Source organism: Macaca fascicularis, chromosome 7 (genome assembly GCF_037993035.2).
Source record: "Macaca fascicularis isolate 582-1 chromosome 7, T2T-MFA8v1.1".
In the NCBI taxonomy this organism is placed as follows: Eukaryota; Metazoa; Chordata; class Mammalia; order Primates; family Cercopithecidae; genus Macaca; species Macaca fascicularis.
The window spans coordinates 135,225,856-135,252,128 of NC_088381.1; the positions used below are offsets into that span (position 1 = coordinate 135,225,856).

The 26,273-nt window shown below is 39.8% G+C and overlaps 2 protein-coding genes across 10 annotated transcripts in view; one reads left to right on the forward strand and one right to left on the reverse strand.

Moving 5' to 3' along the window:
• Positions 1-3,177, forward strand: part of PALS1 (protein associated with LIN7 1, MAGUK p55 family member) — a 93,547-nt gene extending 90,370 nt beyond the window's left edge. For all 8 annotated transcript variants that reach the window (XM_005561550.4, XM_005561552.4, XM_005561551.4 and 5 more), the window contains one exon: positions 165-3,177. In XM_005561550.4, coding sequence (XP_005561607.3) covers positions 165-341 — 177 coding nt within the window. In that variant the 3' untranslated portion in view covers positions 342-3,177. The remainder of the gene's footprint in view (positions 1-164) is intronic.
• A 2,238-nt stretch (positions 3,178-5,415) lies between these two features.
• On the reverse strand, positions 5,416-25,841 carry ATP6V1D (ATPase H+ transporting V1 subunit D). 2 transcript variants are annotated; one of them, XM_005561555.5, is made up of 9 exons: positions 25,692-25,841; positions 18,957-19,074; positions 16,637-16,716; positions 15,077-15,144; positions 13,340-13,384; positions 11,697-11,800; positions 9,308-9,374; positions 8,069-8,147; positions 5,416-6,105 (listed from the first exon to the last, which is right to left on the reverse strand). In XM_005561555.5, exons 1-9 carry the CDS (start codon positions 25,730-25,732, stop codon positions 5,964-5,966), a joined length of 744 nt encoding a protein of 247 aa, XP_005561612.1. In that variant the 5' UTR covers positions 25,733-25,841; the 3' UTR covers positions 5,416-5,963. The 2 variants fall into 2 exon arrangements, with proteins under 2 accessions (XP_005561612.1, XP_073853678.1); XM_073997577.1 differs by lacking the exon at positions 18,957-19,074.
• Between the last annotated feature and the right edge of the window lie 432 nt (positions 25,842-26,273).

A 26,273-nucleotide genomic window follows, 5' to 3' on the forward strand; every position in this document is an offset into this window, starting at 1 on the left:
GTGAGTCCTGAAGATGCCAAAGCAAAGGAAACCAGTGTGGCCATGACAGGGTTGGAAAGGAGCTCCTGAGGTTGGGAGAGACAGAAGGAAGGCCATCTCTGACTCATCCTATATTGTTTGGTTAGAAAAGGAATTATCTCACAGTTTTTATCTTCTCTTTGCAGCCTGAAGAATTGAGAGAAATCATTGAGAAGACAAGAGAGATGGAGCAGAACAATGGCCACTACTTTGATACGGCAATTGTGAATTCAGATCTTGATAAAGCCTATCAGGAATTGCTTAGGTTAATTAACAAACTTGATACTGAACCTCAGTGGGTACCGTCCACTTGGCTGAGGTGAAAGAAACATCCATTCTATGGCACGTTGGACTTGATCTGGCAAAAACTGCCAGTAGGAAGATTGCCCGACACTGCAGCAAGTTTGAGGATAGGGTGGAAGGCAGCAGTATAAGCTGTAGATCTGTTCTTAGATCTCTTGAATTAGTGAGAGGACAGTTCCCTTAGGCAGTTTGGGCACAGCATCCTTTATTCTCTATACATGGCTTTAGCGGTTTTTGCCTCATTTTGGGATTCTAAATGGAAGCTTTCAACAGAGCATTCCATTTTGTCCTGTTAAAACCTTTTGTTTTCACCTAAACCCTTTCTGCTTAGTCGTATCTGTGAAAAACTTGTATACACAAGTGTCCATGTCTCACACAAATATTGATGTGATTACACTTAAGTGTTAAATCATTTACACTTAAATGACTTCATTGGGAATATTGAGCAGAGGGATTGTGCTTCTATGCACTGGGCAAGGCAGTATTTGCTTAGGAGACTAATTTAGTCATCAGAGATACTTTCCTAAAAAGGAAAAATAAAAAACAAAATGGTGCCACTTTGGGTTGGAGCTGCTTTGTTAGGCTTGAATTCATTTGTATGTCTTTTAATTCTTAAAAAAACAAAAAACATTCCATTAGAAGCACCAGTTTTTTTGCTCAAATTTTGTGGATCAGACTCTACACTCAACACACTCTAATAATCTACTTAAAGGTACACAAAATATGCAGATCTTTTTTAAATTATGATTTTCTGAATTTTTTTTCTTAAGTCGTCTCAACTGATTTACTAACCTAGCTCATCTGCATAGTATAGTAGGATGTATGTTACATTTTTATGAATGGCAGGTATTCATTATAATCTGTATTGACTGTTAAAAAGTTTCTTCCTCGTGATGCTAATAGTTTTTTATATACATGGGAGGACAGCACATTTGACAGTTTTCGCATTTTTATGTATGAGCACAGTATTCTATGACTGTGCTACATATATATAGGTAATAAACTGGAATTCTGTTGATGAATATAGCTGCTGTACTGTATATTAATATTTAATCAACAAATGGTCATTGAAAACACTTGTTTAGCATCTGAATAAAATTATATATGTCCTTGGGAAATACTATGACAATTGACTTTAAGATCAAAAGGAAAGGAAGACCTGGAAGTCATTTGAATATTTTAGGAAAAGAATATTAGAGAGAAAAAGGTATTACGTATATAGAAATAGGTTTTTAACCTAACAAGGTCTGCCTCTCATGACCAGAATGCAACAGCTTGGTAAATCATAAAAAACATTTAAGCTAATAGGATTTTTGTACTGTCTCTATAGCTGTAGCTTTAAAATTCAACATGTATAATTGGCATGGAAACTTAATTTGCAGTCTTTTCAAGCCTTTAGGATAGTGTGATGTGTGACAAACAACCTCAAATGTGAATGCCTTGATTTTATTTTTATGGTGACTTTAGCTACAGCATTTCCTATTCCCAGAGCTAAACACTGGAATAATACTGACATCATTTAACATTAAGCAATTGTGTTTAAAGAGTAATTTGTGTCATGTATATATTTGATTTTTTTCCTCTTCTACGTAATTTTATTTGAACAAATGTAGACAGTTTATATGTTGCCTTTTTCTGTTCAAATTTGCATGGCCTATTAAGTTGGCTGGAGAGTGTTTTATGTGGAAATATTTTCAAGATAATGTTCCTTAGGAAGAAAATAACATTTTTCGGTTGAGGGAAGGAATGCCATACATACTGTCTCTTCAGCTCTGAAATACTCCAATTTAGAGCCAGGAAAATTCACAGGTCACACCGATTTTTGGCATTAAAAGCTAAGGAATATACTTAGCACTTAATCTTTTCAGTTTTCCAGTTTACTTCTCAGGAATGAAGGGCAGTCTATGGTTGACAATGGAGTTTTGTGATCTGCTTATTGTAACTGACAACTGTTTTCAACTCTAAGAGCTAAACTATTGGCAGTTCATGTTAAGTTAGAGTGAGGTTGTAGGTAGTGTCAGTGAGTGGCTCTTGTGCCCACTGTAGACATTAGGCCTGCACTAGGGCCATGTGCTGTCAAGATTCAGGAACATGGCTTTAACAAGTAGATCTTGTACCAAGGCAGAGGCCATGCCATGCCGTACTTTTAGGAAGTCTGAGGTGATAAATATTTCAAGGTCAGTGAAGTCCTATCATTCTCCCCTTCCTCATCAGCAATGATAGAAATGTCCCAGACTTTTCTAAATCCCAGTGATAAGGATGTGCTGATATTCAACACAGTCCTTAAAGTGAAAAGTGAGTTGTTGCTGACCTCCACAAAAGAATACAGAAAAAAGCCTTGCTGTACACCTAGTTGTACAGCCACTCTGGCCAATTCTATTTCCTGTCCCTCTGTGGTTCTGACTGGAGACCCCATTGTTGGGGGGGGGAGGTCTTACCCATTTAATATAGAAATGATATGAATAACTAATGCAGTGTACTTGGAAAATCCAAATAAGGAAGTGTTAAGGTTGGTGCATATCTTTATTTCTCAAATTTTCATTGTCAGAACAAATGGATGGAGAATATTATTTAGACTAATCCAGATTTGCTTTCTATGAAAATCAAATGTCTGGATTATTTTCCTTTTCTCATGGCCTAAGAAATAAGTATTGATAAGGAATGATTTGAATGTAATTTTGTGAATGTGTGGAAAATATAAAGCAGGGATTTAGCCTTAATAAAGGTAACCTTCTGACATCTGTTGTTAATCCCCCTTTGTACTCTTATCCTGTATCTGCACTCTGTTATTTTGAGATGTCATACTGTACACTGTATTGTAAAAATAAAAGTAAAATTATATTTCAAATTTTAAAAGCCACTGAGCAATTTCTATTGGTATTTGCTCTGCCACTCAAGGTTTCCACACATGTAAAGACCACCCTTCAAGTTTTTGCCAAAATCAAGACCATTGGATCCTCCAGGTACAACACAAAATACCTTTTGATTTGTTCTTTACAGTGGGGTAGTGCCCCCTGTTGGCACAGATATAGGTAGGTCCTGTTTCCTTAATTATTAAAACCAACAACTAAGTGTATTAAAGATGGACAACGCAAGGCTGTGAACTTGGAAGTTTTCTGGAGAAGGAGTTATGTAATATTCAGGCAAATGGACCTTATGTGCAGCCTGGGATTTGAGGACACTGAGGCAGCATGTGAGTTGTTGGCAAATATATAACATACTTTGTTTCTCTTCATTTCTCCTTTTATTCTGCTATACATCTCCCAAAGGTCATAAATCATACACCAACAAAGTTTCTTACGTATATACACCTGCCACTGCAGTTCAGCTTTCCATTCCTATTCCTGATCTATATTCTTCCCGTTTCAGATAACTGACGCCACACAACAAATTATGTGTCCGTTGTTTTCTCGATTTCTTTTTAACAAATGCTAAACTAAAATCATCTGCACTTTTGTAGGCATTTTAACTAAGGCCAGTACATTCCCGGGCTTTAAGAAGCCACAGGAGAATTCTAGGGTCCTTTGGCTTGTTGCTTTAAGGTGAATATTGAATTTACCTAAATGTGGAAAACCACTAATCTGGATCCCTACTTCAAACTAATTTTTGCCTCCTAGAAAGGCAGTACATAATGCTTAAAATGTAAAGATCAAATTAAATCAAATCATACTTGACTTGCATTCCAGCTGTGCTCTTTGACTTGTCAAAGCCTCAATTTCCTCATCTGCAAAATGGAGATGGTAGAATTTACAGTTCAGCAGGATGTTGGGAAGACGAAATGTTAAACAGTTACCTATTTTTAAAGTACTTGTGAACTGAGTTGTTGGTTTTCCAGTCATTACTGAATTTACACTGAACCTAAGATTTTATTCTGTGAGCCCCAACCAGATTTCCTAAATATCAGCTTCTCCAGAACAGTCCCAATGTCTTTAAATACCCAAAGTTTGAAATATAGATGAAACAGAAAGGAAAAGTTAAGGTGTAAAAACTCTGAAAGTAGACTGCTTAGACTTAAATTCTGGATTTTCTACTTTCTAGCTTTTTAACTTAAGACTAATTACTCAAGTTTCCTGTGTCTCCAGTTTTTCCTCTGTAAAATAGGGGGTTAATATGTGCCTCTTATGGTTATTGTAATGAAGTAATATAAACAAAATACTTAATAACAGTGCCTGGCACATAACTAAGACCTGCTATTTTATAGATGTTAAATGCTTGCAAAATCATTTAATACTTTAAAACTGCCTAGTAGAAACTTTATGTAAAACATAAACCACTTAGGCACAGTGGTTTATGCCTGTAATCTCAGCACTTTGGGAGGCCGAGGCGGGCAGATCACTTGAGGTCAGGAGTTCGAGACCAGCCTGGCCAACATGGTGAAACCCCATCTCTACTAAAAATGCAAAAATTAGCTGGGCATGGTGGCACACAACTATAATCCCAACTACTTGGGGAGTAAGGCAGAAGAATCTCTTGAACTGAGGAGGTGGACGTTGCAGTGAACCAGTGTCACTGCCACTGCACTCCAGCCTGGGCTACAGAATGAGACTCTGTTTCAAAAAAAAAAAAAAAAAAAAGAAAAACTACCTAGACTGTGATGTCACTTGATTAAAATACAATATTAATAAAGATAGTGTCACAATTTCAGAACTAAACATGGCCAATCATGTCAAAAATGCCTGGAACTGGTTGCAAGAAAGACTGAGTAATCATGGATGGCTCATGCCAAATCAAACTACTAAAAACCTCAGATACCTGATGTGGCCAAATGGTTCATCTTCATAAATGAAAACAAATTTTTATCACTTATAAATAGTAAAAAGTTACCTTATTTCTTTAAAATGGGAACTAGTTATTTTTCTTAGATTAGCAAATAAGGAGGTATTATAATGCCCTCATAACTCACCAGCAATCATTTATTAGTACCCCAAAACGCAACAGTTGTCTCAAAGTAAGCCTTTTTGTAAAACTCTAATACATGGAGGGGGAAAAATGGCCACTTACTTCCTACATGTCTGCAGAGAAAGCTCTGGCTGACACTACTGATCTGAGCATGAGAACATGACAACAGTAAATTAATAAAAATTGAATGACTTATTTTTAAATCATTTTACTCTGTTTATACCACAGTCACATTTAAATTGGCAGAACTGCTCCCATGACAGACAAGACAGGGACCTGTCATGCAAGGAAAAGTGCAGGTTTTCACAAAGTTTGAGAAGTGCCATGGTAACACAGGAATGGCTGCAGCAATTTCAGACAACAGCGCCAAGGTTTGCAAGAGGGTAGGAATGAAAGCTGCTCCACAGTAATTGGCCTGAGACCACTAATGCTTCCTAAGAGGTATTTCCTAATATGCTTGGTAAGCACAGCACGTGTAACACAGATGTAAATGGAGTAGGATAACACTTCAGAGTAAATTCTTTAAGTTCCTAGGCAGGTTTTACAGATCTCTTTCATCCATGATAAATGGTTGCTAAATTATGATTCTGCAAAAGTAATCCCATAAACAGACATCCAGGTAAATGTTACAACCAGTGAAATTCTTAGGCCAAAAAATAAATAGCCAGACAAATCAAACCTACACACTATGAATTAAGATGAAGCCAGTGTTAGGGTTTCTAAAAGAACCAGAACAGGAAAGATTATTCAAACAGAAGATCCTCATCCTTCTCTTCAGCTAGAAGATTAGCAGGCTCCAGCACCTCTCCAGCTGCTCTCCTTTGTTCCAAATCCTTCTCAGATTTTTCCTTTAGAATTTTTTTCTTCTCCTGTATTTTCTTTAACCTGTAAAATACAGGTGGGGGTGCATTTTTTAAACACTTTCAATATTAAGTAGATTTGATTTCTTTTAGTTTTGTCACAAGGATAATAAACACCTATACCTAGAAAAAAAAAAAACTTGGTACTTTTACTAATTTCATTTTCAGTAATTTATTTATAACCCTTTTTTAAAAATACTAATTTTAAGCTAATAACTGGTTTAACCTGAGATAGAAGCCTTTTTTTTTTTTTGAGACGGAATCTCACTCTGTCGCCCAGGGTGGAGTGTAGTGGCACAATCTTGGCTCACTGCAACCTCCACCTCTGGATTCAAGCAATTCCTTGCCTCAGCCTCCCAAGTAGCTGGGATTACAGGTGCATGCCGCCACGCCTGGATAATTTTTTTTTAATTTTTAGTAGAGACGGGGGGTTTCACCATCTTGGCAAGGCTGGTCTTGAACTCCTGACCTTGTGATCCACCCGCCTTGGCCTCCCAAAGTGCTGGGATTACATGCATGAGCCACTGAGCCTGGCCTAGAAGCCTTTAGTAGGTTAAATTTTGAAATCCATTCTCTAATGGAACAGATTTTGAGCATTCAGGCATTTTTTTAAATTTTGGCTCAACACAACCCTGAGTATCATGGAAGGACAGAAACTAACCTTTGATAATTAAGATTATAGACCATAATTAGATGGTAACTCCAGATCTAAGACCTCCCATTCTTTCCTAAATACTCTTGCCTTCACCTACCTCCCATTTCTCTGAACTGAGTATACAGACCCCTGTATACCACCAGTTTAGTATTTATCGCTGTTGACTCTAAATGTTCATAATCAATTCATGGACATGCATAATTTCTCCCCAAGTGCTGTGCTAATTCTCTAATGGCGTGATTTATATACTATTTGGTAATGCCTCTAGGTGCTTTATACCTTCTCCTTAACATATTCAACATGAAATACATATTTGTTGAATAACAGCTGAATTCTAGTTTCTTCTCTAAGTTTTTATGTAGGAGACACCCAATCTAAATCATCATTTCATTTTAAAGAATAATCAGGGGCCGGGCGCGGTGGCTCAAGCCTGTAATCCCAGCACTTTGGGAGGCCGAAACGGGTGGATCACGAGGTCAGGAGATCGAGACCATCCTGGCTAACAAGGTGAAACCCCGTCTCTACCAAAAAATACAAAAAACTAGCCGGGCGAGGTGGCAGGCACCTGTAGTCCCAGCTACTCAGGAGGCTGAGGCAGGAGAATGGCGTGAACCCGGGAGGTGGAGCTTGCAGTAAGCTGAGATCCAGCCACTGCACTCCAGCCTGGGCCACTCCGTCTCAAAAAAAAAAAAAAAAAAGAATAATCAAGAGCCAGGCATAGTGGCTCATGCCTGTAATCCTAGCACTTTGGGAGGCCAAGGTGGGTGGACTACTTGAGGCCAGGAGTTTTGAGACCAGCCTGGCCAACATGGTGAAACCCCATCTCTACTAAAAGTACAAAAAAATTATCCAGGCATGGTGGCACATGAGCCAAGATCACCATTGCACTCCAGCCTGGGTGACAGAGCCAGACTCTGTCTCACACATACAAAAAAAAATAATTAGAAAAAGAATAATTGAGTCTTGGCTGGTCCGAAGGTAGTGAGTTATCTCTATTATTCACAATCAGTTACAGATCAAACTCCTTGTTCTACTCTTTCCCCACTTTTCACTACTGCATTTGACTATCTTAAAACGTATATATTTTTAAAAATTAAGTCTAAATAGTTTCTCTGAAAGGCCTAAGTTTTTGGAAATGCCATGTTATAGGAACATGTAAAATTTGACAGATTTGCTTCCACAACTTTTGGTAATATTTCATGCTTCTTATTTATCAAAATAAAACACAAGCTGTGCTAATTCTAAAGAACATAAACCAACAAGTCATTCAGCAAATAGAGCCTTTGGAATATGGAAAACAAAAAATGATCAATAACTGCCAATTTCAACAAACCTATAGAACTCTTCTCGCTCTCTCTCATCCAGCTCTGTGATGATATAAGCAAGAGTACGTTCAATCCGGGGAATGATGACTAGAGTTAAAAAAAATAATAATATGTGTGAGAACTTCAAACCCCTTTTTTCAAATTATCAGTGCTCATTTGTATAACCAGTTATTTTTTCCTAATTGTAAAATTAATATGCATTTAATGCAGAGAACTTGGAAAATAAAAACACAAAGAAAAAAACACAAAATGGAGTATAATCCGAATATCCAAAAGAGTAACTACTGTAAACGTGTTGGTGTATACCCTTCTAGTATCTTTTCTATGCACAGATAACCTATGGGACCATAACAAATATAACACTGAATGTGCTGAATTCTATGAATATGTAACATTGAAGCACAGATGTTATTTTAAATATAGTAGCAATCAACTGTTAAAAAATTGAGGAGAGAGAATGCTCGATTTTGAGTTTATGTCATTAGGTTTGACTTTGCATAGAGTTTACCTATTCTGCTTCTAGAATGTGAACTCTGAGGGTGAGAAGTATAAATTATCCTTTTTTTTTTTTTTTTGCTTCCACTTTCATGTACGAAGTCTGGCACTAGCAAGCAGTCAAAAAAGTTTTTTTAAAAATGAGATAACTTTCTCACTAACAGTAATACAGCCCCAAGCAAAGGAATTTCTTTACTTCAAATTTTGCTTTCTTACTTAAAATTGAGTGTTTCTTTAATAAAAACTAAGTTTATTGAGCAAAAAGCACTGTCAACACTAAGCAGTCATATTTTTTAAACACTGAAATAAAAGAGATGGAAAATAAGTGCATCAAATAGGAAAATTTTTTAGAAATCAAGGAGAATGGTTTATAGTGATTTAAAGTTAAATATTTAATGTACTCAAAAAGTTACATCACTCAACCATTAGAACTAAAGAAAACACTAAGGATCTTGAGAAATACTCCTACCCTTAAATAACGGCATGAATAACTGGAAATGAAGAAAACATTCCATAATTTTTAAGTCACCACTTTCCTATGTGTGTAACTCCCGCAGATCATACAGGTACTTCTATCAGAACACTTCATAACACTTTTTTGTACTATGGACACACTTCTCTCTTTGCACTGCAGGCAGGGGCAGCATCTTACTCACCTTTCAGTCTTCAGTACAGTGCCTGAATTCTAGCAGTTTCACGACAAGTGGGGGGTATGGACAAGTGACAAAGCACCTCAGAGTACCTATACTCACCATGTTCAATGGCATTTACACGCCTGTTGGTTATCTTAATAGCTTCATCCAAAGTAACAAAAGAAGTCTAAAGTAAGAACAAATTAATAATGTAAGCACAAAGTCTTCTCAATCATTCCCTGATCACTTGACTCCACTAAGATTGCACTTATAGAAAACACTTGAGAACCAAGACAAGTTCTTTTCAGCATGCTTAAAAAACAAAATTCTTAGGCTGGGCGCTTGGCTCACACCTATGACCCCAACACTTCGGGAGGCTGAGGTGGGAGAATCACATGAAGCTGGGAGTTCAAGACCAGCCTGGGCAACGCAATGAGACCTTGCCTCTACAAGAAATAAATTTTAAAAATTAGCTGGGTGTAGTAGCATGCACCTGTAGTCCCAGCTACTTGGTAGTCTGCAGTGGGAGGATCGTTTGAGGCTGCAGTGAGCTATGACTGCCACTGTACTCCAGCTTGGGTGACAGAGTAAGACCCTGTCTCTTCACAACAAAACAAAAACAAAATTCTTGTGAGATTTCCAAAGGGCTAATGCTATTTCCATGCTATTGATAACCTACATGTCACATTTGGTAGGTTTTCAAATTAACCTGCCTGGGCAGGTTGAAAGATCTCATGATTCATGGTTTATATCCTGTCCCTGAGTAAGGAAATCTTGTTTCTCAGACTGTTGACATACTGATTAATATGCAACCTACTGACACTGAAAATGACACTGATTTGTTTCTGAATCATGAAGTTTTACTTCATGATTTACTTGCATGTAGAACATTTTAGCTTGTATTTGCAATCTGTAGCCAATGATTGTGACCTCTGTATTGTATTCTCCAATGAAAAGGACAACTCGGGTATGAGTCTTCCTCCCTTCTCCTAAACTTTCCCATAAAAGCCTTCCAACTTGTAGCAGACTCTAGAACACACGCAACTTTGTTGGTGTCTTTCCGGGTCAGTCCTCACATTTGGCTTTTAATAAACCTTTATCAAATCATTTCTGCTTCAACAGGCTTTACTTGAGTTGACACTATTATAATTTGTTTACTACCATCTCACCTAAATAACAACATAAAAATGACAAGAAAGAATCAAGCACTAATAACCTAGATATATACCAACTGGCCACATAGGGGAAAAAATGGCCTTCCATGCACAAAATGTTTATTTACATTTACATTTAAATCTAGTATCAACTTGCTGTTCTCACTTAGCAAAGAGTGAAACTGGGCTGGGTGAGGTGGCTCACACTTGTAATTCCAGCACTTTGGGAGGCTGAGATGGCAGGATTTCTTGAGGCCAGGAGTTTGAGACCAGCCTGGGCAACATAGCAAGACCACATTTCAACTAAAAAATTCAAAAAAATTATCCAGATGAGGTGGCACAAACTTGTAGTCCCAGCTACTTGGGAGGCTGAGGCGGGAGGACTGCTTGAGCCCAGGAGATCCAGGCTGCAGTTAGCCAAGATCGTAACACTGCACTCCAGCTTGGGCAACAGAGCAAGACTTTGTCTCAAAGAAAAAAAACAAAAACAAAAAAAATAAGAGTGTACCATAGCACATACATTTTGTTAATAATAACAAGTAGGGGCCAGGTATGGTGGCTCATACCTATAATCCCAGGACTTTGGGAGGACGAGGCGGGCTGATTACTTGAGCCCAGGAGTTTGAGACCAGCCTGGATGACATGGTGAAACCCCATCTCTACAAAAAATACAAAAATTAGCTGGGTGTGATGCAGCATGCCTATAGTCCCAGCTACTCAGGAGGCTGAGGTGGGCAGATCACTTAAGCCCAGGAGGTTGAGGTTACAGTGAGCTGAGATTATGCCACTGCACTCCAGCCTGGGTGACAGAGTGAGACCCCCATCTCGAAAAATAAATAATTTTTTAAATTAAAAAAAGTAGGGGCCAGGCACAGTGGCTCATGCCTGTAATCCCAGCACTTTGGGAGGCCGAGGCGGGTGGATCGCCTGAGGTCAGGAGTTCGAGACCACCCTGACCAACATGGCGAAACCCCGCCTCTACTAAAAATACAAAAGTTAGCCAGGCATGGTGGCCCATGCCTGTAATCCCAGCTATTTGGAAGGCTGAGGCAGGAGAATCGCTTGAACCCAGGAGGCAGAGGTTTGCAGTGAGCCGAGGTCGCGCCATTGCACTCCAGTCTGGGCAACAAGATTAAAACTCCATCTCGAAAAAATAATAAATAAATTTTTAAAAGTAGGGACAATGGTACAAAAGCCATCACTTCAGAAATCAAAATATTATATTTGTTTTACATAGGATCATGGGAACAGTTGAAAGTACAAAGCACCGTATATGCTGACTCAAGACCAGACTCTCCTCCACTTGACTGTTAGAAATCAAACTACAACAGTTCTCTAGGTCTTTTGCTACTTACCTGCAGCGAAGCTAGTTCCACCAGTAGTTCCACTGCTTTGGCATAATTCCTCTTTAATTTAGCCAACTGTTCCCCACCTCTGGCTAAACCAGTCAGTTCATAACCTGAAAGAACCAGTCAGACAACATTTGTAATTAGAGAGTAAATAATCTTCCCTATAAATTTTCCCAAAAGGAGATAATTCAGAATAATAACAAATATGGAAAGACAAATTCACTAATCTTCATTGAATGTAAACATGAAGTACCTATCTCACTTCCCAAACACTATAGGAGCATGCTACTAAATACAGTTTTCCACAAGAATACTATTCTAAATATAACTAGAAGCTCTTAATGAACCTTCACTTCACTAGCTTGATGCCCATTATTCCCTTTGAAAATCATATTGCCTGATGCCCAGAGTACAATGACACTCTGTGAACAGGTGACTCTCTAGAATGCTCTACTTCTTCGTATGAAATGTACTTAATATTCTATATGATTTAATTAAATATTACATGAAACAAGGAAATATGAGTGCCAAAAGAAAGAATAGTTTGTTTGTTTATGTATTTATTGAGATGGGGTCTCACTCTGCCACCCAGGCTGGAGTGCAGTGGCACAATCTCAGCTCACTGTAAGCTCCACTTCTCAGGCTCAAGCAATCCCTCCACCTCAGCCTCCCGAGTAGCTGGGACCCCAGGCGCATGCCACCAGGTCCAGCTAATTTTTGTAACTTTTTGGATAGAGATGGGGTTTCACCATGTTGCCCAGGCTGGTCTCAAACTCCTGGGCTAAGGCAATCCGCCTGCCTCAGCCTCCCAAAGTGCTGGGATTACAGGTGTGAGCCACTGCACCTAGCCAAGAATATTGTTTCTATCAAAAAAGTTAATACTTTACTTTAGAAAGAAAATATGCTGTCAAATTAGGAATGGAATGAATAAGACAGTTATTTAAAAAGTGGGAGTGGGCTATAAAAATCTAGAAAGAATCCGCATTCAGGTTGCATCCTAGTGTCTAAGATCTTATTTGACTTTAAAGAGACCCAAAATGGGAATTATAAGCAGTGCATTGTGGGTGTAGGATACGCAGAAAGACAACACAGAAGTCTAATCAGTGAATTCATACTCAAAAGGCCTTATATTTTTTAAATAGCAAATGATTCTACATTGATATATTTCTGATAAAATACTGAAATATTTTAAGGTATGTACAGTGTTTTATGACTTCCTAGCATAAGACCTTTTTTTTTTTTTTTTGAGACAAGGTTTTGCTCTGTTGCCCAGGCTGGAGTGCAGTCGCATGATCAGAACTCACTGCAACTACCTCCCCAGTTCAAGCACTCCTCCCTCCTCAGCCCCCAAAGTAGCTGAAACTACAGACACATGCTACCACACCCGGCTGATTTTTTGTATTTTTTGTAGAGACGGGTATTTGCCTGCCTTAGCCTCCCAAAGTGCCAGGATTACAGGCATGAGCCATTGTGCCTGGCCTTAAGACCTTTTGATTAATTGATCAACTATTGTCCTCACTATATCAGTAAAAGGATTTCTAACTCAGGAACCTCTCAACATCTAGCACCATTTTCCAGAACTTAGTTCATTTAAAGAGGAAACAGGAAATCCCAGAGACACAAAGTAATATAAAAAGTTTCACACTTACTGTCAGTTCCTTCATGGTAATGTTCAAATACTGGCAAAGTAACACCTGTTAAACATAGAAGCATATATGGATTCACAAACCTTTAAGTTCTTTTTGTTGTTGTTGTTTTTGCCAAGGCTAGAGTGCAATGGCATGAGCTCACCTCACCGCAACCTCTGCCTCCCAGGTTCAAGCAATTCTCCTGCCTCAGCCTCCTGAGTAGGTGGGATTACAGGCATGTACCACCACACCCGGCTAATTTTGTATTTTTAGTAGAGACGAGGTTTCTCCGTCTGTTGGTAAGATGGGTCTCGAACTCCCGACCTCAGGTGATCAACCTCCCAAAATGCTGGGATTACAGGCATGAGCCACCGCGCCTGGCCTAAGTTCTGTTTCTTAATCACTGTTTTCTGTGTTTCTTTTTCAGCGAACTCAAAAGTCAAGAGCTTAAGTCTGGAATTGTAATTCGTTTCAATTAATGAATTTAGGAACTTGCCTTCTTTTTTTTTTCTTTTTGAGACAGAGTCTCACTCTGTCGCCCAGGCTGCAGTGCGGTGGTGTGGTCTTCAGCTCACTGCAACCATCGCCTCCTGGGGTCAAGTGATTCTCCCACCTCAGCCTCCTAAGTAGTTGGGACAACAGGCACATACCACGCCCAGCTAATTTTCTTTTTTTTTTTTTAAGAGGAGTTTCGCTCTTGTTACCTGGGCTGGAGTGCAATGGCGCAATCTCAGCTCACCACAACCTCTGCCTCCTGGGTCCAAGTGATTCGCCTGCCCCAGCCTCTCGAGTAGCTGGCATTACAGGCATGTGCTACCACATTCGGCTAATTTTGTATTTTTAGTAGAGATGGAATTTCTCCATATTAGTCAGGCTGGTCTTGAACTCCCGACCTCAGGTGATCCGCCCACCTCGGCTTCCCAAAGTGCTGGGATTACAGGTGTGAGCCACCACGCCCAGCCTAATTTTTGTATTTTTTGGTATAGATGGGGTTTCACCATGTTAGCCAGGCTGGTCTTGAACTCCTGACCTCAAGTAATCCACCTGTCTCAGCTTCCCAAAGTGCTGGGATTACAGGTGTGAGTCACTATGCCTGACCTAATTTTTGTATTTTTTGGTAAAGATGGGGTTTCACCTTGGCCAGGCTGGTCTCAAACTCCTGACCTCAGGTGATCCACCCATCTCAGCCTCCCAAAGTGCTGGGATTACAGGTGTGAGCCACCACATCCAGCGGAACCTGCCTTATTTTTCATTTTTTATTTTTAGATGAAGTCTCACTCTGTTGCCCAGGATGGAGTGCAGTGGTGCGATCTCAGCTCACTGCAACCTCTGCTTCCTGGGTTCAAGCGATTCTCCTGCCTCAGCCTCCCAAGTAGCTAGGACTACAGGTGCATGCCACCACGCCCGGCTAATTTTTGTATTAGTAGAGATGGGGTTTCACCATGTTGGCCAGGCTGGTCTCAAACTCCTTGACCTTATGATCCGCCCGCCTCGGCCTCCCAAAGTGCTGGGATTACAGACATGAGCCACCGTGCCTGGCTGGACCCTGCCTTCTTAAGTGTTCACTTCTATACAAAAGTCAAATTATTTTCAGTAATTAGAAACCTGGTTGTTAATGATTTTAACATGTAAAGCCAATCAACTTGTTCTAAGTAGAAGGAAGAAACTAGGACATTAAGATCTTGCTGTATAAACAGGTTAATTTTAAAATGTCACCTCTTTTCTCCCCAAAGAGTTTCTAAAAGGTTGAAATGTTACCTGCTACATTATCTTTCTTCGCTCGAATCTTCACTTGGGCTTTATTTACATTTTGGATAACTGTAGTGCTGCAGAAAAAGAGAAAGCCTTTATTTAGCAGACTGTTTAGAAATAAACCTCTAGGGACTCATTGGATAGTTTTACATTAAATGAGACCAAGAGTGAGATGTCACAATTAAGTATGTTTTGATAACTGTCCTCTTTCCAAAAAGGGAGAAACATCATTACTGCCAGAGGAGGGCCTCTGAAAGCAGAGAATGAACAATATTCAAAACATTAGCAGTAAGAAAACAACAAAGAATGATTTTAAAGTTCGTGGATTGCTTATGTTTTCAGTCAGAGGTGTGCCACATGGATGTAACCGTAAGAGTTCTTCTACTAGTGTAAGATGGAGAAAACTTCTTCCTAGGTTTCCCGTTGAATTGATTAAGCTGGCGTTCAGTTCCTTTACCCTGGAAACATCTTGCATCTGGCTTTGTGTGACTTCTCAAATGTTACCAGAAAGTGCCTTCCTGGCAGGGTGCGATAGCTCACGCCTGTAATCCCGGCACTTTGGGAGGCCGAGGCAGGAGGATTGTTTGAGGGGTTCAAAACCAGCCTGGGCAATGTGGCGAAACCCAAAAATACAAAAATTAGCCAGTCTCATAACCCAGTCTCAAAACAAAACGAAAATAAATATTATAGAAAGTGTCTTTCCCATAACCACCCTAAAACACTCACATACCACTTATACACTATTGATCTCCACCCTCTGCTAGAAAATTCAATGCAAGCTGTGATCTTGCCAGCACTGGCAAAAATTAAAGCCTACCACTTCAAAGGGCCTTTTTAAGGCCCAAGAGCAGTGAAAGTTCCTAGATAATAGGCATCATGTCATTAGGAAAAGACTAAAATCAGAAACTTCTTGAAAACAACTTCTGCCTCGGCCCCTAATTAGCCAAGTGACCTCAGGAAGGCATTTAATTAAAACTGAGAATAACAGTGCTTGCCTTACCTATCTCACAGTGTTATTTGGAAAATTACATAACATATATAAATTGGCATAACACATCTGCAAGCCATTTTGTATGCTTTGTAAAGGATTTACTGATGTCACCAAAGCCATGAAGTTCATGCCTTTTAAATAATCCAATTCTCAAAAATTTATCCTAATAATTCAGTAGAAACAAAAATACATATGTGTAAAGATGTTCACTACACTTTCCCTAATATTCCAAAACCATGAGAATTAACCCAAATATCCAGCATTAGGAGAAAAAAAAAAATACATCTTGAGAAAGATCATACAGCCATGTTGAAAATAAGGAAAAATGTTTATGATACAACGTTAAATGAAAATGGACGCTAAAATATTAAATATCCTGCGCCTGCAACTATGTAAGAATGCATGTGGAGGATGACAGTGCAGTTAAGGTGATGGGGTTAAAAGAATTCTTCCTTATTATTACTATATCATTTGTCCTTGATGGTTATTTCTAAATTAAAAAATGTTTTTTAAATGAAATGATGAGCCTGACATCACTTTGTTTTGTTTCAAAACACCCCGTTTAGTCTCCTTACCTGAAGTCACCTGCTGTGAACTTGGCTTCGGCTAGTGAAAAGGCAGCTTCTCTCATCACTTCGCCCATCAACATTTTAGTCTGGAAAAGCATAAATCAAGAGCAGATTCAATCAAGCCTTTTACAAGGAAAAATCCCATCATAATTATGTTCCTTTAATAACCATCAGTATTTTATGCTGGCTGTGCATGTAAGTATTTGTTTGATAATGATAAAACAAATAGAAATTTCCAATTTTTAACAGTTTTGGTTACGATCACTAACAATATTACAAAACTATGAGTTTTATAAAATTAGAATAAATGCACTGAAAAACAGAAAACTGAATCTTTACTGAAGGACCTAATTTATTACTGAATGGGTACAAGCTGATCTACTCAAACTAATCTCTTAAATTCACTGCAGTTGCAGTCAAAATCCTAATGCTGTATTAATTTTAAAGTACATCTGGAATATCTAATGTTTCAGAATATTCAATAATGTTTCAGAAATAGAAGAAAAAATGGGTCAGCTGGGTAGGGAGTTGGCTTCCCAGGTATTAAAAAGGTACAGCTACAATAAGGAAATATTAATACATCTGGTATGGGACAGTTAAGTCAATGAAATAGACTAGAGGGTTCAGAAACAACCCCAGGTCAATATGGAAATTTAGTAAAGAAACCACTCAACTGTCTACACACTTACAAAATGATAAAGCTACCTACCTCACATCATACTGCCCCCAAAATTCAGACATAATTAAGATAAAGATTTAAAGAAAAAAACTGTAGAGTAACCAAAGTAAATGTGGTATAACATTTTTCCTAATCATTTTAGGTCTTTTCTAAGCCTTATGTGTAACTCAGAAGCTATATAAAGAAAAAGACTAACAGATTTGACCAAAGGAAAAAAAAATTTAACTTTTTTTTATTTTTCTTTTTATTTTTTGAGACAAGGTCTCACTTTGTTGCCTGGGCTAGAGTACAGTGGTGTAATCATAGCTCACTGCAGCTTCAAACTCCTAGGCTCAGGCAATCCTCCTGCCTCAGGCTCCCAAGTAGCTGGGACTACAGGTGCATGCCACCATACTCTGCTAATTTTCTTATTATTATTATTATTATTATTTTTGTAGAGATAAGGTCTCACTATGTTGCCTAGGCTGGTCTCAAATTCCTGGTCTCAAACCATCCTCCCACCTCGGCCTCCCAAAGTGTTGGGATTACAGGCATGAGTCACCACACCTAGTATTAACTTTTTTTTTTTTTTAAGTTAAAAGATAAGAAAAGGCATGGAAAAAACACTTTTAACATTTTACACATTAGGCAGAATAGACATAGAACCTCTACCAAGGAAAAAAAAAAAAAGACATTTACCAAGAAAATCAAATTGCCAGTAAGCATGAAAAGTTCCTCAACTTCACAAATAATCAAAAGTAGTACAGGGCCAGGCACAGTGGCTAACGCCTATAATCCCAGTGCTTTGGAAGACTGAGGTGGAAGGATCACTTGAGCCCAGGTGTTTGAGATCACCCTGGGCAATAAAGCAAGACCCCATCTCCACAAAAACTAAAAAAATAAAAATAAAAACAGCACTCATAGAAAATACTTTTGTTAAGTACATACAGGTTTAAAAATAAAACACAAAAACTGTAAACTCAGCACTTTGGGAGCCCAGGAGTCAAAAAGACCAGCCTTGGCAACATAGTGAGACCTTGTCTCTACTAAAAAAAAAAAAAAAAAAAAAAAAAAAAGAGCTGAGAATGATAGCATACACCTGTAGTTCCAGCTACTTGAGAGGCTGAGGTGGGAAGATCACTGGAGCCCAGTTTGAGGCTGTAGAGTAAGACCCAGTCTCAAAAAAAAAAAAAAAAGAAAAGAAAAGAAAAGAAAGAAAATGTCATGCCATGCAGTAGTACATGCTACAATAAATTAAAATAAGGAATTGTGAGAGAAGCAAACATGGTATTCACTTTAGATTGGGTGAACAGGAATAGCTTCTCTTAAGAGACTAGAACAGCCAAAGGATCCAGTTATAAGTTCTGGGGAAACAGTATTTCAGGCAGGAAAAAGAGCTAATGAAAAGTACCTGGAAGACCTTAGGAAGAACGCTCTAAATGAGGTAAGAGAGGCAGGCAGGGGGCCAATCAGATCAAGTGGAGCTTTACATGCAACACTGAAGAGTTTGGATTTTATAAAATGAACTATTTGATATTTGACACTTGTTAAACTTATAATGATATTTTTACTTTTGAAAGAAAAAATTTAATTAAAATAACCAAAAAAAAAGTGCTAAGGGCCATGCTGGATTTTCCCAAAATGAATACTATTCTAAGTTCATTCTACCTCTATTATCTTCTTTAGGATCTGTCGAAATCGAAGAGTTAAGGCATCAGATTTTTTCTTCAGGAGGTTTCGACCTGTCTGTGCTCCCTTTAAACGAGCCTTCATGATAGTCTGTGCCCTATATAAACATAAACAAAGTTAAAGACATCTATTTTCATTGTTTAAAAGACAAAAAACCTCCCCACCAGTGTTAAAATTATCCTTTATCCTTTGATGTGATGAGAGGGAGAATATATAGAGAATTTGTAGCTGACAGGTTTAACTGATGCTATGGCTTGAATATGTCCCCAATCTTCATGTGTTGGAAACAATCTCCAATGCAACAATGTTGAGAGGTGGGACTGTTAAGAGATGACTGGGTCACATGGGATCTGACCTCCATGAGTGGATTAATGTCATTATGGTAAGACTGGATTCCATATTGCAGGAGTGGGTTGGTTATAAATGTGAGTGCAGCTGGGCACACCTGTAATCCCAGCTAGAGGTGTAAGTGGGAGGATCCCTTGAGCCCAGGAGTCCAAGTCCAGCATGGGTAAAGATAGTAGCAAGACTCCATTTTTGTTTTTTTTTTGTTTTTTTTTTTTTTTGAGACTGAGTCTCACTGTGAAGCCCAGGCTGGACGCAATGGCGCGATCTTGACTCACTGCAACCTCCACCTCCCAGGTTCAAGCGATTCTCCTGCCCCAGCCTCCCAAGTAGCTGGAACTACAGGCGTGTGCCACCAAGTCCAGCTAATTTTTTTGTATTTTTAGTAGAGACAGGGTTTCACCATATTGATCAGGCTGATCTCGAATTCCTGACTTTAAGTGATCTTCCCACCTCAGCCTCCCAAAGTACTGGGATTACAGGCATGAGCCACCACGCCTGGTCCGACTCCTTATTTTTTGAGACAGGGTCTTGCTCTGTCACCTAGGCTGGATTGCAGTGGTGTGATCATAGCTCGCTGCAGCCTCTAACTCCTGGTCTCATGCAATCCTCCAGCCTCAGCTTCCCAAAGTGCTGGGATTATGGGCATGAACCACTGCACCTGATCCTGTCCCTTTGGAAGGAAATAAAAAGGCATGTGTGACCCTTTCTTGATCTCTCTCTCACCCTCTTGCCTTCTGCCATGGGATGACACAGCAAGAAGGCCCTCACCCTTCTCAGCCTCCAGAACCATGAACCAAATAAATTTTTTTTTCTTTATAAATTACCCAGTCTCAAGTATTGTTATAGCAGCAGAAAATGGACTAAGACAACTGGTTTTTCAATAATGTAGATTTCTACCACCAGTGTTCCATAAATGAAAAGTTTATTAATTTACAATAGAAACAATTTTAGAATCAATATCTGGAATATTTATTAAATCATAATAAACATTATCAGGAGCCTTATTTTATGATGCCAACATATTTTAAATACTTATCTGATTTGTAAGTTAAAATAATATCTACATTTTAGTTTCCATTGGAGGTATATTAAGGATTTAAAAATCTATCCACTAATATATATCAAAATTTTAAACGCAATTATTTTCAAGACCAACAATTCCACTTTGAGGAATTTATCCTACAAATTTATCCCCACATGTGTACAAAAACATGTGCAAGGTTTAAAAGATGGGTACTCCAGCATTATGGTAATAGCAAAAGGGAGAAACAAGCTAAATGCTAAATACATCATAGTTCACCTACCATGGAATGATATACAGTCATTAAAAAAGACGAAGGTATATAGGCATGTGCTGTCTATATTACAGTCTTATGCAAAGTAAGGAAAAAATGTGCTTATATAGATGCAGAGAATAGTTCTAGAAAGGATTCAGAAAAACTGGCAAGAGTTACCTTTGATAAATGGGACTGGATGAAAAATATGGATTTACTTTTTACTACTATATTCTTTTGTACATTTTGCATTTTATTTTATTTTTATTTTATTATTTTTTTTTTTTTTTTCAGGCGGAGTTTCGCTCTTGTTGCCCAGGCTGGAGGGTGCAATGGCGGGATCTCGGCTCACAAAACCTCCGCCTCCTGGGTTCAAGCGATTCTCCTGCCTCAGCATCCCGAGTAGCTGGGATTACAGGCATGTGCCACCATGCCCGGCTAATTTTGTGTTTTTAGTAGAGACGGGGTTTCTCCAAGTTGGTCAGGCTGGTATCGAACTCCTGACCTCAGGTGATCCGCCCACCTTGGCCTCCCAAAGTGCTGGGATTACAGGTATGAGCCACTGCACCTGGCCTGCATTTTTTATACCACAATAATTTACCACATTTTCTATTAAAAGTGTGGTATTAACATGTTTTGATATCATCAAGATCCTAACACCAATCATTTTATTAATTTGTAAAAGACTCTAGGTAATAAATGACATATATAAGATTCCTGAGAAGTGACAAGCTAAATTTACACTGAAGTCTCCTCACTTCCTTGTTTCAATTTTTTTCCCCATCAGAAGCCCCAATACCAAAGTCAAGCAGAAACTGACATTTCTGTTCTTGCTGCCATATGCCAGATAAAATTTAATAATGAAAAAAAGTAGAGCCCAGTTTGAGGCTGTAGAGTAAGACCCTGTCTCAAAAAAAAAAAAAAAAGAAAGAAAGAAAAGAAAAAAAATGTCATGCCATGCAGTAGCACATGCTACAATAAAATTAAAATAAGGAATTGTGAGAGAAGCAAACATGGTGTTCACTTTAGATTGGGTGATCAGGAACAGCCTCTCTTAAGAGACTAGAATAGCCAAAGGAGCAATTTATAAGTTCTGGGGAAAGAATATTTCAGGCAGGAAAAAGAGCTAATGAAAAGTACCTGGAGGACCTTAGGAAGAATGCTCTAAATAAGGTAAGCGGTACAGTGGCTTATGCCTGTAATCAGCACTTTGGGAGGCTGAGGTGGGTAGATTGCTTGAGTCCGGCCAGCCTGGGCAACATGGTGAAACCTGTCTCTACAAAAAAAAAATACCAAAATTACCTGGGCATGGTAGGGCACACCTGTAGTCCCAGATACAAAGAAGACTGAGGTGAGAGGACTGATTGAGCCCAGAAGGTCTAGGCTGCAGTGAGCTCTGATCATGCCACTGCACTGTAGCCTGGACAACAGAGCAAGACTCGGTCTCAAAAAAAACAAGTGTTTGGGTAATAAAATTCAACAACAGATTGTATAACCTAGACACAGTATAACCTAACCTAGACAAAGTGATTTAAGGGGATATATTTTCATACGACTGGTGTTTTAAAATCGCATGTACTAATAAACCAGGTGCAGTGGCTCACACCTATAATACCAACACTTTGGGAGGCCGAGGCAGGTGGATAACTTGAGGTCAGGAGTTTGAGACCAGCCTGGCCAACATAGTGAAACCCCATCTCTACCAAACAAATACAAAAATTAGCCGGGTATGGTGCCGCATCCCTGTGGTCCCGGCTACTTGGGAGTCTGAGGCACAAAAATCACTTGAACCCGGCAGGCAGAGGTTGCAGCAAGCCAAGATCAGGTCACTGCACTCCAGCCTGGGTGACAGAGTGAAATCCTGTCTCAAAACAACAACAACACACACACACACACACACACACACACACACACACACCCCATTTGGCCAAATTCTTAGATTATACTGGAATCTTTTACCATAGGGCTAAGATCACTAAGACAATTCTATAGCTGAAAGGGACTTTAGACATTAACTTAAAGATTAGAAAAATGAGGCTTAGAAAAGTAAAACAACTTTCTCAAAGTTACTTAGTGAAGAAAAGGCAGGGCAGGAACCTGAACCAGACTTTTGATTCCACTGACTTTCCCAATGCTCAAACTAAGGCTCCAACCTAGGTTGACTGTACCCCAACCGTGTGCCTCCCCTTAAAGACAACAATTATCATTGGCTCACTCTGCACTGACTGGCCTCACAAGAGATCTTATCAAGTGAAGCTGGTTTAGTTTCCAGCCTGAGCAGGAGCTATCCAGCCCAATGTGTGCATTTAACATACTGTATTGTTGACAGTAAATACTAGAACTCGGGCTCAAAGAGCTGGATCAAATTTAAGTCAAATTGTAGTACTGCATATAGCAGTCAGTTTATAGTAAAAGGTAAACTGGTTGATAAAATTGAATTTACCATGTTAATTTTAATTTCCTCCTAGGGAATGGTATCTCTGTGAAATGGGCAATTTTAATTCCTGAAACTCTAAGGGCAGCTTGCACACTGACAGCTAATATGTAGCAGAACCTGGATTTAATGGACTTCTGTTGACTCCAAATTTTTCATGCGTCTTCTACTTCCACTCTAAAATTGTTTTGCTTTCTGTGGTACCAAAGTGGGTGAAAGTAACATCACAGAATCATACTGTTGTTGAATGGAACTGTCTGTGAAACAAGCTGCCAATGTTTTCTAGCCTATGGCTTTTAAAACTTGCTCCTTTGTTTCAGAGCTGCTCAGTCCTACTCAAACAGTTTGACCTTTAGCTAGGATGATGACTTTTCTTCCAGCTGAATCAAAGACATCTGACTACATGACAAAAAGCCTGCTGCCAGCCACGGGGAAAATATTTAGAGATTATTTCCTGCACCTGATTTTCCTCTCAATCAGCAAGCTGAGAGCTTTCAAATAGTAGTTTTCACCTTCATGAGCCTATTATTTTTCTTACCTAAGCCCAAAGACGTCTATTTTTGCCTCTTAGTCTCAAAGTAAAAGTTCCAAAGTAAAAACAAAAAGTTATTCTGACTGCTGTCAAAGATAAACACAGCCAGACATTCGTTAAAGCAATGAAAACAGATTTTATTCAGTAAACCACTGATAGCAGGGGAAAGAGCTGAGCTCAATTCTGGTTTGTGCAGAGTGACTGGCCATTTTAAAAAGAAAGTAAGGGAGTGGCAGGAAGCCAGCCACAAGTAGAGTCAGAGAAGAGAAACTTAAAGGGTTGGTCAGTGTAAACGCAATGCTACCTGGCAATTAGTAAGTTATTGTTCTATCCTCCCACACAGACTGGGAGACAAAGGCCCTATCCCTCCTGATGATTACATTTCAAAGAAATGGCTCTCTAAGATACTTGAAGGGACACCAGCGTTGGAAGAGATAACATATTCACAATTGTAAGCCTGTTTTTCGTAAATGCTCTAAAAAAGGAAGGACAGGTCAATTAGGTGTTGACTAGAACAAACAGTAAATTCTCCTCCTAGCTTTGAGCTTTTTCAGGCAGGCATTTTAATGGGGGGGGGCCTGGGGTCACCCTTGGGGCAGGTTTTACGCTGCTAGAAGATAAACTAGCGTCGTGTCTCTCAGTGCGAAAGTTTTGACTGAGTCATCACGTGCTAGGAGTTCTGCAGTTGCCACTAACCCGGGATAGTCCCCATCTTTATTTCCCCACAACTAGCTTGCTGCCTACTTAGTGCGAACAGCTATTAGAAAGTCAATAGGTGAAGGTAAAAAATTTAAAAACTTCATTTCATTAAGAGCTATGTAGTCACCCTGGCAGAGACAAATCTGGGCTTCAGGTTTGAATGTGACTTTTATTTTAAGCGTCCTCAGATTCTCTCAGAGAAAGGACAGAAAGAGGAAAAACAACAAAACACCCCCACAGAGATAGGACCACAATAAAAGGATCTAAATGTCAGGGTTAAAACTGATTTTCTGCTTCCTCACTGTAAAGAAAAAGGGAAAGCCAGGCGCGGGGGCTCCCACCTATAATCCCAGCCGCCAGGGAGGCTGAGGCGGGAGGATCGCTTGAGCCCAGGAGTTTGAGGCTGCAGTGAGCTATGATCACACCACTGCACTTCAGCCTGGGAGACAGAGCGAGACCCTGTCTCTTATTAAAACAAACAACAAACTAAATAAATAAAAATAAACAGGATGAGGAGGAGAAAGGGAGCGAGTTGTTGGGCACATTTGAGAAAACGTCAAAATTTTCTTTACAAACTAGCCAAAAACCTACAGTGATATGCCACTTTCCTGACAAAGAATTCAGGCCCCAAAAGAAAGGTAGCCCACAACTGAGCGTATTCCCAAGCATGAGTTCTTTCAAGAAATATTTTTTTGTGGACCTTCTATGGATTGTTAAGACATTCTTTCCTCCTGGAGAGAGCCCACAGTCTAGTGGGAGAGAAAGACACATAAACAAATATCTACTTTACAATGTGATGACTGGTATTAACACAGGTCTTAACAAGGTGCAGCGGTGAGAGAGCAAATGCTGTGCCTCAGAAACACAGGGATATCCTCTCACAGCCGGTGACATTTGGTGGGATCTTGGAAAATGAGTAAGGGGATCCAAGATCGAATCCGAGGACTATGCTAAGGCGATTCGATTCCATCCCCACTTTGGCTTAGGGACCTCTTCTATATCCTCAGTAAACGTCCCTTCTCAGAGCATTTATTAAAACCTCCTTGGCCTTTCCAGACGAATGTCTGGCTACATAAACTGTGAGCTCTGTGAGGGCAGAGGTGGCGACGGTTCAGTTATATAAATCCAGTGCCCGGCTCAGTAAGGTTATGTGGAATGGATGAATCCATTAATGAATAAAGACAGCGGGCCTCCACAAAAGCCCGCCGGCCGGGCGCCTTTTCCTACCCGCTGGGATCGCTTCATCCAGCCTGATTCACTCAGGAGGAATGTGCGAAGAGGCCGTCACGAAGCCTCGCCCTAGACTCAAGAAAAGAGCCTGGGAAAAGCTCAAGAAACAAGGACCCTCACTGTGGCCCAGGGTCTGAAGGGATCGCGCTCTGGGTTCCTAACCCTGTGAAAGCGGCTCATCCCATTCCTTTACTTACATTCTCGAGGGAAAGATTTCAATTCGGTCTTTGCCCGACATTCTGACGATAACTGTTCGGCTCGGGTCCCCGGCCGGGCAACCGAGGCTACAACAGCTCCAGAACTGGCCTCCACAGTGACTTCCTCTACAGGAGTCAGCTGGTTGTGTCACTTGACTCCTCTCGTTGCTAAGAAGCAGCAGGGACACCCATTTTCACTTCCGCTTCCGGTTGTCAAGAGGAGGAAGGGGGAGGACAGAACAGAGGCGTTGCCCGGATGTGTAGGCGCGCGCACCGCGGAACCATCCCTCAATTCCGGTTCGCCTCCCAACACCTCCCCATCCAGCTTCCCTGAGGCTGCGCAATACGCGGCACGTGCCAGGCCAAAGACTAGGAGCGAAGCGTGCACGCCTTGTTTCTCTCCACCTGTCGTCTCTGGTCACAGCGCCATCTCATGGTTAGCTGAAACTGTGAACGAGGATACATTCTTCAGGGGCAAGGAATCAGAGTCCTATGTCTTTCTCGCGCCTTGAATGTTACTTAGCTAAAGCTAAGATAGCGAGAAACCGTACTTTTCGGGTCCTTCCATGATCTACATTCGTC